This window comes from Bidens hawaiensis, unplaced genomic scaffold (genome assembly GCF_021521415.1).
Source record: "Bidens hawaiensis isolate Kalapana, Puna unplaced genomic scaffold, B.hawaiensis_p1.1 tig00014895_1, whole genome shotgun sequence".
Lineage (NCBI taxonomy): Eukaryota > Viridiplantae > Streptophyta > Magnoliopsida > Asterales > Asteraceae > Bidens > Bidens hawaiensis.
Window position 1 is genome coordinate 17,790 of NW_027492316.1, and position 12,435 is coordinate 30,224.

Sequence of the window (12,435 nt, forward strand, 5' to 3'; positions counted from 1 at the left end):
AAATTGGTTTCACATCAGGTATTGTTTCACATCAATGTAAATCATCATCATCATCATTATTTGTATAAATAATAACAAAATTGTACAAATAATGAATTTCCGGCGATGAATCGGCAAAGAAGGCTGTTCAATTTCGACGTCGGAGATACCTATGTCGGTGAGACGAAACCCTAGTTTCTCGCCGACTCTGGAAGCGATGTTGGCGTCCCAAAACCTGTGGGGTCTAGGGAACGTGGTGAGCTTCGATCGGTAGTGTGGCATAAATTCCTGTTCGGTGGATGAGGCCATCGCCACGATGGAGTCCGTGGCGGAGTTGGTCACCTGAGCGGTTATTTTCCGGCAGGAGAGAGCTAGCCGGAGCAGATGACGTTGGTTGGGTGAACTCATCGGGGGGCTTTAATTTGTGTAACCCACTGAGTTTCATAATATTGCTTGGAATAATATATCACTTCTTTTCTTTTATCATATTGCAAAAAATGGTCATGTAGTTCCAAAACTTGTTATCCCGTACACGCAAACCGGCCTACGCCGGACCGGCCTACTTGACGGCAAGGCGATTAGCGTTTAGGATTGGATTCGAACCCGCAAACCTAAAACCCCCTTAACCAACTAAGCTATCTACATAGCAATAACAAGAAAATAATTAAAATAACGGCTATATAATGTTTACGTCCATTATTTCTTTGTTGGTCAGGATGTTAGTTTTTCTTTGTCATAGTCCATTTCTTTAAATGCGCTTATATTTATCGTGGATTGGTTCATTATCGCTACTAAGAAAATGGTTTAATACTTTGGATGTTTTAATCTTTACACCGTTTGATTATTGGAAATAAGTTTGTTCAAATAATTCAAAGCTCGTTTGAAAAGAAGCTTATAACACTTGAAATAAACTCAGAGGGTGTTTGGGTGAGTTTTTAAATTTTGTTTGTTTGATTTTTGAAAGCAAAAATAATTTTGAAAAGCTCCATTTTAAAGCTTTTGGATGAGCTTTGTCAAAACACATTTGTTTTTCAAAAATCAAATAACAAGTTTGAAAAACTCACCAAAACACCGAGTCACTTGTGCATAGGTTTCTATTCTAATGCTTTATCAAAGTAACTGATTAATCTTTTATCCTAAAATAAATTAGTGTAGATAACTGAGATAACCAACCAATATGCCTGCGTGAATTGAAACATAAAAAACACTTGGTATGGTAAAAATAGTGAACCAAATGTTCTGTTTTGCCAAAACAAGGTCAACCCTTAATAATTTCACAGTCAACTTCTCAAAACAAATGATTGCAGAAGCAGCCTTGCGTTGGCAGCTATCACGATCGACTCATCGTCCTGCTTCTCTTTTGCAGCCGCAACGGCAGCCACGTAGGCTTCTTGTGCCTCTTCCATTTTCCTCATTTCCACCTCATCCATGTCATCCTGCATATTACACATCAGATTAGAAGTTTTTCTATGACTTTGAACTAGTGGGGACGCTGCAGGTGGCATATGGCTTACTATTTCAGGAAGGTGACCACAATGTGGGGTTACATCATAACAGTCTTCATGCGAAAGGGTATAATTGCCATTTGGCAAACCATCGAATAACCGCGTATACGATGACGTCTCTCCTTGAATGGCATTCAAATCTTCCTGGAGTTTATCCACCTTTTTGTTGGAAGTCATTGTTTCCCATTCTAGTTTCTCTATAGATGCTTGTTTATCTGCAAGCTGAACCTGTGACAACCAACCAAACAAACAAACAAACACACCCTGTAATAGAAACAGATGAAAATCCTTAATGCATTCAAGTTAACAACGTGTTTGTATGGATGATAGTTCAACCGCTATGCTTTTAACCAGTGGCCCCGCCATTACCATGTTAACCAATGGGATCAAGTAAAATGCAGCTTGTGTTGAGCAAGTAGCCTTAAGCAGTGGAAGTTGTACTAGAGGCACTTATCGTTGTGCCAGCCCGTGAAGGTTATATAATCTTTAATAATCATAGGGGTGTACATGGGTTAGATTTGGACTCAAACCAATATTTCGGTTTTTGAGTTTTGAAACCATTCAGTTAAGGTTTGCCGTTTGAGCTTGATACTTTTTGGCCAAAATTATATTGACCCAAAATAATGGATTTGGGCCTAAATCTTTTTGTGAATTAAGAGTTATTAATTATTATACATTTGGGCTAAAACATTTGGGTTACACAATTTATTAAATTCTTATAAATTACTTAAGCTTCAAAACAGAAAACGAAAATCCATAAATTAGCTTTAGTTCGGTTTGGTTTTTCAGTGATAATACATGCAAAACCGAGACTGTCAAAAATTCCGTTTTTCACGAAAATATAAAACCAAACTGTCAATTTTTGTTTGGGTTCGGTTATTTCGGTTAAGGATCGGATTTTCAGTTTCATGCACACCCCTGCTTAATATGATAAACTTCTAACCCCATTCCACAAACCGTCTCTTTTACTTTCACAAAAATGTCGACTTAGTCATTTTATCTATAAATTCTGTTAGAAAAGCATCTGATTATTAGAATTTCAAACATCAAAAAAGCAATTTTCACACCACGTTTAGTTGCAGTTAATTACCGAACTCTCATTATTCAAAATCACATCTTTGCTTTCAAAACACATACCTTCACATCGGCTAATTGTGCTTGAGTGGATTTCAGTAAAGCATCCTTCTCTGACACCAGTTTTTTCACTTGATCAAGCACGCTACGAACACAATCAGTTTGACTTTTTAAATCTTCCGTTGACTTCAAAATTTCATCTTTCTCAACCAACTGTTTCTGCAAATCCTCCACTTTCTCCCTCAACTCTTCCCTTTCTTTTATCAAATTTGCACCGACTTTCCCGATTCCACCATTTTCCACGCCTTTTTTCCCGTGATCATTCTGACCTTTTGCTCCATTCATCTAAAAACAAAATGTAAACCTTGCAAATTGTGGAATTGTGATAATTCAAGCCATGGAATACAGAATCGAAGAGAATAATTGCTTAAAGTGTTGTAAACATCGAAATTAGTCTGCCACTAGTCAGTAGTCGGGCAAATTGGTCAAAAGTCAGACCTTTAAAATAAAACTGTCGTAAGTTTTGAAAGGCATTCGGACCTTGGTTTTCTCAATGTTTTGCTACGTTTACGTTTAATTGTTACGTTCGAAGTATTTATATGAACACTTATATGTAATTTGGAAAATGTCATATAAAAATTCCAATCGAATTGATTCGATTAGTCACCGGTCAGTACCCCACCTCCGGATTAGCGAGGTTTACAAGACTGATTACCTTATTAGAGATTGAATCTCGTGAAGGTTTGTTGGTGTAGACCATCGACCCTCTACGAACTACTCGCATTTTGATCCTATGAAAACAAGCAAGCCACATTTAAAATTAAGGGTTCAAATCAATCGTTTTCATGAAACCCTCCAAAGAAGATGCAAGCAATAACAAATACAAAGAAACTAAGAATCCCTAATGTAATTGAAGCATATATAAATGGAAATTTAAACTTACAATGAACGATCTGGACGAGGTCATCAAATAAAAGGCGGTCGACGTTGTTGGCGATCGACTGATGATGCATTGCTGGATCAACGACACAAAATCTAGATTTTGAAAGTCAAGTGGGGAGAGGTTTGAAAGATGTGGCGGGGTACCCGTATAAATTGTACGCTCCGAATTAATAACATAAAAACAAAAAAACAAAAAAAACATTACACGAAACGAAAAATAAAACGGTACATAGATAAAAATAAGATGTTACATAAAAATACTACATAAACAAAACGGTTGATTGTTTCAAGCATTAATTGGTATTTGATCGCGGGTTCACCTTACCTGTTTTCGACAACCTAAGGGTTGTCCGCTTCAACAATCGGAGCGCGTCGTACGAAAGTGCGCAATCTAACTCGTCATTCACTTTACCATCTTCGACAACCGGAGGGTTGTCCTGTTCGAAAATCGGAGCGTGTACGGTTGTTGAACCAAAGCGTTGTCCAACCCTCCAACGAAAGTGTTGTCTAATTCGGCAACTAAAGCTTTGCATGGCTTGACAATTGGAGGGTTTTCTAATACATCTTGCGGATGTGGTTTCCAAACAATTTGTTACCATGTCAGTTATTCGAGTTGATTGGGGCCGTTTTTTTCTAAGGTACTGAAATAGTAAAGATGATAAGATATGCTTTATAGAAAGTGATTTATATAGATGAGCTTAAGTAACTAATGGGATATAAAAATTCCTTTAATAATTGGAAGAGGCCCCATCCCCTATATTATTTTATCGTAAAACATCTCTATAATGACGTGATGTCACATGACGTAAAACATTTTCTTAGAAGCTCCATCCGCTACGCCGTCTGACCAGTTGAAAACGGTAATAGAATATCGAAATATTTATATATACCTTTTGTAAGTGGGCCCAACCCCTCATGTTTGGAAAGTTTTTGAAACCCCGAACTTAACAAATCAAACTTTCCTCCCCACAACAGGGGGTCATCCACCACCTCATGGGCGCAAAGAGCAAAAGCACCAATGGACGAATCGATGAAGGTTTTGGTCTACCATACCTTGCTGGGGCATACGAAAAGAAACATAAATAGGTGATGATTGTATGCTGTTTGTACATACTTGAAAATTGAAATATTGTTGGCTTTCATTTTTTTCCAATACACACATATATAATATATATATATATATATATGTAAGTGGCGGATCCAGGATTTTTCGCCAATGAGGTCCCAATTTTTTCGGCGTTCATATATTACGGGTCAGTCGCCGTTGGGTCGGGTCAGAACGAGAAACATAATAGAAAAGAATACCATAATAAGGTATTCACAAAAATTGTTTTGACAATTTTTGAGTTGTCTTATGCAGTACCAATCATTTTTAAACAATATTCACATTTTTATCAATTTGCTTCATCAGAAAATTTACTTTTATTTCATAACTGTTAAAAGCCAATACTAGACAACAACATCAAACGAAAACCAAAACATCCTTGATAAAATAAGTACAAGAAAATACACTCTTAAGTACTTGAGCAAGAAACAAGTATAAAAGATAAGACTATAATCAACACATTTAACAACTTTGAAACACATGTGCCAACATGTTAGGACTTAGGAGAACTTAAAAGCACCTTTTAGTCCTAAAAAATGAAATAAAAAACGGGATTTGGAAACCCTCGAAACCGTGACCATTTGCATACAAACCAAGAGATTTACCACTACATTAGAATCATCATGGGTTCCATTTGTAAATTTTTATGGGATCCATGCAAAATTTAACATACCACATCTAAGAAATTTTTAAAAAACATTGGTGTCCTGAGACCACGATCCTCTTAATATGGGTCCGCCCCTATATATATATATATATATATATAAATAAGGGATTTCTTCCCCCTCACATTTTACTATTCAATTTATTATTCCTTTTCTCTATAACTTTTAAAAATAAAGTATATTTAACAAACCTTAAACGTAGGCAAGTGTCGGCTTTACATGTTTTATTTGTCGGTTAAAATTTTCTTAAACTTTGCTTTCGTATTTTTATGGTTGGTCTTTAAAATGACTGCAACTTTTTTTATGATTTAAAATTGTCTCATTATCACATGTTTTTATATCCGCGTTTCGACGTTTGATACCACGCATTTAAATTTTTGATTTTTTGGCTTACTAATTCAAGTATACCAATTTGTGTTGGTATTGCCGATACTAACCGAATTTGCATCGATTCACAACTGTAACGTGCTGGTTTTTATGTTCCACATATGATAGTTTGTTGTATTTTGACATTGACAAGTTTATTCTTTTGTTTATTTTCGATGTCTTAACCCGATACATGCTAATTTCGCATTGACTCACAACACGTTCGTATTTTAACTTTTTACGCATGTTTTTTTGTTCTGTTTAATGGTCCCGTAGTGAAGCACGGGGTTCCTAAATCCTAGTATTTAGTTATTATGAGGGAATGAAAAACATTATGTTTGGTTGTTTACAATGACGAATCCAAGAATTTTTTTAGGTGGTGCACTAGTTTAAATTCTTCAATTTCATGAAATCGAATATAAATGTTTCGGGTCAATTTGATGGTTCGGGTCGGTTCATTACATAATAATGCTTTACCACTAGTTTAATTTGCGAATTATAATCTAAAATTTTACAAACAACTTAACAATTAACAAATAAACCTAAACAATTAACAATATCAAGAACAATTGACATATGGATCTAAACTCATCGTCATGATCGGAGGATTCGAGGAAGAGTAGCAACTAGCAAGGCTGGAGGAAGGAGGCTGGAGAAAGGAGGCTGGAGAAAGGCACGAGCCTGCTGCGGACGGCGGTGGTATGTGGTCAGCCGGATGCCTGGACTACCGGGGGAAGGAAGTGTGACGTCTAGCCGCCTGTGTAATCGTGGTGGAGAAGGAAGAAACGCATAGAGCGGCGTTTGTAATTTGTATATTTGTTTAAAAGTTTTGGTTTATAAAACCTAAAAGACCGCATAAATTTTTTTTTAAAAAAATAGTGTAAAACGGATTTGAACATGTGACATTCAATTAAACAACGCAGGGAGTTATTCACCAGACCAACAGTTTATATTATAATCAAGATGTTTCCTTTCTAATTTATAAGGTGGTTCACTCTGTTGTTTCCTATATAATAATGCACTATTATTTCGAAACTCGGAACCACCCATTTATATGGTGGATCCGCCCCTGGTTGTTTAATTACATGAAATAATCGATTACAATGTATTAGTTAATCATGCTTTATTGCATTGGATTAGTTAATCATGCTTTTTACCTCCTTATGTTTGATTCCTTAATTTATACCTCCTTATGACTTATAACTCTTTATTTTTCCTCCTTAATTTTACTTCCTTATGTTTACCTCCTTATGACTTATAACTTATGAAAAGTTAAAAAAAGATGTTTGGAATTACTTATTATGTGAGAGGATAAGTTGTAACTTACAACTTATTGCTATAAGTTATACGGAGGTAAAAATAAGGAATTCAAAACATCTCCTAAGAAGAAGAAAAAATGAAACATAAAACTATTTTTTTTTTTTTTTGAACATTCAAGCTTTCCTCCTACTATTTACATTATACCGTCAATGACATAAAACTATTAATAATGAAGATTAATGTATTTAAAATGATAGGGAGGAGGGATACTCTATTTTGATGGCATGCGACATTTAAAAACCTTTATATATTATATAGTATAAATTTGTTAATTAATATTAATGTTTTATAAGAAATAATATTATTGGATGAATAGTAAGCTTTATTTAAAATTAAAATTTTCAATAAACTTTAACTTATATATATATATATATATAGGGATGGATCTTCCGAGAAGTGATATTACAACGAGAAGTGAAGGTATAATTCCATTAATCCATAATTTCACTCTCTTTCATATGATGTTACATACATATATGTAGGTTGGTTGTATTTATGTCTCAATTACACATTCAAACCTACCTACAAACATATAAATGTACCGAGCCACATTCAAACCTATGTACTGTAACATCCTAAAATTTTAATTATAAATAAAGAAAGTTATGTTTAGTGATTTCACGTTGTTAATTATTTAATGTCGAGTAAGGAGGGAGTTGGGCTTAGATTGCGTAAGATGGGTTAAATGAGAATGGGCCTCGGGTCCGTGGGCTTAGAGGGATATAAATATCCCATCCCAAACCCAATCTTTCATTTCCACCTTCTTTCTTCACACACTCAAAACGCACACATTCTAACCGATCAAGATTCGAAGCCGAGACCCGAGATTTTGTTGATAGATCTGAGTTGGTAAGGTAAGAACAAATCCACCAAAGCTAATATTACTGAAAATGGTTAGGATTGGATGGGTTAACCGGACCCGAAACCCAAACTGCCCAAATCGGACCCCTAAAACGTCGATTTTAGGCCGATTTGATGGTTGGGATTTGTAGGCGCCGATCATACGATTCCGTGGGTACCAAAATCGAGTTATTTGGCTAAGAAACGAAGGATTTATGGGCAAACAGATCTGCAGCGCGATAACTTCGCCTGCAAGATTAAGTTCGCCTGATGAACTTCGCCTTCAAGCGTAACTTCGCCTAAGGTTTAACTTCGCCTGAAGCCAAGTTCGCCTAAGGTTTAACTTCGCCTACGGCCAAGTTCGCCTAAGGTTTAACTTCGCCTGAAGCCAAGTTCGCCTAAGGTTTAACTTCGCCTGAAGCCAAGTTCGCCTAAGGATAACTTCGCCTATGGCCAAGTTCGCCTAAGGTTTAACTTCGCCTGAAGCCAATTTCGCCTAAGGTTTAACTTCGCCTGAAGCCAAGTTCGCCTAAGGTTTAACTTCGCCTGAAGCCAAGTTCGCCCGAGGTTTAACTTCGCCTGAAGTGAAGTTCGTTTATAAAATAAATTAAAAACCTAATGGAAAATGTGTTAAAGCAGTTATCGAAAATAAAATTTTTCCAAGCTGACCTGGCAGCTTAACCCCAGCCAGGGGCTCTGCCCCTTGGACCCCGCTAGGGGCTGCCGCCCCTAGAACCCTGCTGCCAGGGGCGCTGCCCCCGGACCCCCGTTCGTTGTGGGTCATATATAGATAGAAATACAAAACGAGTAGTAGTAGTTAATTGATATGTGTAAATATTATACAGTTAGCCGAGCCCAGTTAAAGAAAGGAATTACGATCAACGGCGAGCGTAACAGGATCCAGGTGAGTTTCTAGCCCCATTCCTTGTTATGTTTTCGGGGCTGTGTGCATACTTGATGTGTTGTTAATACATTTATCCTAAGTGATAAGTGTATGCCATATGTGATATATGTGATATGTATGAATGATTGCTTGATGGTACGTGAACGATCTTCGGATATTGCACGTACTGTCAGGTTGTAATGTTATAAATATGGTAAGTATGATATGTATGTTTATGTGTATGAACGTAATAAAGTTAATAAAAGAAGGAAATGACGGTTGTATGGTTGTATGGTTACGAAAAGGGTACCGAGCCCTAATAATACTCGAGGTATGATGTATGGTTGTATGGTAACGAAGAGGGAATCGAACCCTACTAATATTCGAAAACAAGGGACCAGACCCTTATAAAATCTGTGATGTTAGGGACCAGACCCTTATAATATCTGTGATGTTAGGGACCAGACCCTTACAATATCTGTGAGGTTAGGGACCAGACCCTCATAATATCTGTGATGTTAGGGACCAGACCCTTATAATATCTGTGATGTTAGGGACCAGACCCTTATAATATCTGTGAGGTTATAGGGCGAAAGGCTCTTTAAAACGTATGATTATGAATGTAAAGAAAGTATGTAAGTAAGAAAGAAAGTATGTAAGTAAGAATGAAGGTATGAGTACTTATGTGTGTATGAAAGAAAGTTATGAGGTTAAGTACGTATGTATGTAATAAGGTATTGTATGGTATTGTATGATTAACTAGAACTCACTCAGCGTAGCTGACTTTTAGTATGCACGCAGGTGAGTAGGATGAGACAGCTGGCTTGAGTGGAGGACACATGGCAGAAGACTAAAGCCTGGCATCTGAAGATCTAATATGTTTTATAAGTTATGTTTTGATTTTGAAAGACAAGAGGAATGTTTTAAGACATGATTATGAATTGATATGTAATGTTTTATGAAAGTTTTATATTCCGCGTAAAGTTTTTAATTAACTCTGATATTTAGAACTGTGTTTATGAGTAAATCCAACACGAAAGTAGGGTTACCGGTGACGGGGCCTTACATGTACCTACACACGTACAAACATACTTAAACATATACAAACATAAGCACACATATACAAACATACATACCTACACACATACATATGCGCCTACACAACGCACCTACACATAAGAAATGAAGTTAAATTAGGGATTAACGGAGTTACACCTTCACTTCTCGCACTTCTCGCTGTAAAAAAAATTCTGAAATGATCCAATACCTATATATATATATATATATATAGGTATTGGATATATATATATATATACAGGTATTGGATCATTTCAGAAGTTTTTTTTACAATGAGAAGTGCGAGAAGTGAAGGTGTAACTCTATTAATCCCTAATTTCACTAATTTTCTTATTGTGTAGGTGCGTATGTACGTGTGTAGGTACGTATTTTTGAATATGTGTATGTATGTATGTTTGTATGCGTGTAGGTATGTAAGTTTGAATGTGGCTTGGTACGTTTATATGTGCGTAGGTAGGTTTGAATGTGTGTAGGTACGCATATATATGTGTGTAGGTAGGTTTGAATGTGTGTACCTTAGACATAAATACAACCAACCTACATATATGCTTTACCACTAGTTTAATTTGCGAATTATAATCTAAAATTTTACAAACAACTTAACAATTAACAAATAAACCTAAACAATTAACAATATCAAGAACAATTGACATATGGATCTAAACTCATCGTCATGATCGGAGGATTCGAGGAAGAGTAGCAACTAGCAAGGCTGGAGGAAGGAGGCTGGAGAAAGGCACGAGCCTGCTGCGGACGGCGGTGGTATGTGGTCAGCCGGATGCCTGGACTACCGGGGGAAGGAAGTGTGACGTCTAGCCGCCTGTGTAATCGTGGTGGAGAAGGAAGAAACGCATAGAGCGGCGTTTGTAATTTGTATATTTGTTTAAAAGTTTTGGTTTATAAAACCTAAAAGACCGCATAAATTTTTTTTAAAAAAAATAGTGTAAAACGGATTTGAACATGTGACATTCAATTAAACAACGCAGGGAGTTATTCACCAGACCAACAGTTTATATTATAATCAAGATGTTTCCTTTCTAATTTATAAGGTGGTTCACTCTGTTGTTTCCTATATAATAATGCACTATTATTTCGAAACTCGGAACCACCCATTTATATGGTGGATCCGCCCCTGGTTGTTTAATTACATGAAATAATCGATTACAATGTATTAGTTAGTTAATCATGCTTTATTGCATTGGATTAGTTAATCATGCTTTTTACCTCCTTATGTTTGATTACTTAATTTATACCTTCTTATGACTTATAACTCTTTATTTTTCCTCCTTAATTTTACTTCCTTATGTTTACCTCCTTATGACTTATAACTTATGAAAAGTTAAAAAAAGATGTTTGGAATTACTTATTATGTTAGAGGATAAGTTGTAACTTACAACTTATTGCTATAAGTTATACGGAGGTAAAAATAAAGAATTCCAAACATCTCCTAAGAAGAAGAAAAAATGAAACATAAAACTATTAATAATGAAGATTAATGTATTTAAAATGATAGGGAGGAGGGATACTCTATTTTGATGGCATGCGACATTTAAAAACCTTTATATATTATATAGTATAAATTTGTTAATTAATATTAATGTTTTATAAGAAATAATATTATTGGATGAATAGTAAGCTTAATTTAAAATTAAAATTTTCAATAAACTTTAACTTATATATATATATATAGGGATGGATCTTCCGAGAAGTGATATTACAACGAGAAGTGAAGGTATAATTCCATTAATCCATAATTTCACTCTCTTTCATATGATGTTACATACATATATGTAGGTTGGTTGTATTTATGTCTCAATTACACATTCAAACCTACCTACAAACATATAAATGTACCGAGCCACATTTTAACCTATGTACCTACACACGTACAAACATACTTAAACATATACAAACATACGCACACATATACAAACATACATACCTACACACATACATATGCACCTACACAACGCACCTACACATAATAAATGAAGTGAAATTAGGGATTAACGGAGTTACACCTTCACTTCTCGCACTTCTCGCTGTAAAAAAAATTCTGAAATGATCCAATACCTATATATATATATATATAGGTATTGGATATATATATATATATATATATACAGGTATTGGATCATTTCAGAAGTTTTTTTTACAATGAGAAGTGCGAGAAGTGAAGGTGTAACTCTATTAATCCCTAATTTCACTAATTTTCTTATTGTGTAGGTGCGTATGTACGTGTGTAGGTACGTATTTTTGAATATGTGTATGTATGTATGTTTGTATGCGTGTAGGTATGTAAGTTTGAATGTGGCTTGGTACGTTTATATGTGCGTAGGTAGGTTTGAATGTGTGTAGGTACGCATATATATGTGTAGGTAGGTTTGAATGTGTGTACCTTAGACATAAATACAACCAACCTACATATATATAGGTAACATCATAAGAAATGGAGTGAATTTAGGGATAAATGGAGTAACACCTTCGCTTCTCGCTGTAATATCACTTCTCGCAAGATCCATTCCATATATATATATATATACTATATTAATATACATATAGGATGAGCAAAACAGTAATTTTAGTAAAAAATCTTAAAATTGAGAGGTACAATGTTAAAGCAGAGAGTACAAGTTTATTTAGCGTCTGAAATTTGCAGCTTGAAAACACGCGGTACAA

At 35.4% G+C, this 12,435-nt stretch overlaps 1 protein-coding gene across 1 annotated transcript; it reads right to left on the reverse strand.

Annotated features, from left to right (window-relative positions):
• Window positions 1-1,075: 1,075 nt before the first annotated feature.
• LOC143547918 (uncharacterized) lies at window positions 1,076-3,342 on the reverse strand. The gene is made up of 4 exons (XM_077039217.1): window positions 3,274-3,342; window positions 2,622-2,903; window positions 1,494-1,712; window positions 1,076-1,415 (listed from the first exon to the last, which is right to left on the reverse strand). The coding sequence occupies exons 1-4, from the start codon at window positions 3,340-3,342 to the stop codon at window positions 1,260-1,262; spliced, it is 726 nt and encodes a 241-aa protein (XP_076895332.1). The 3' UTR covers window positions 1,076-1,259.
• Between the last annotated feature and the right edge of the window lie 9,093 nt (window positions 3,343-12,435).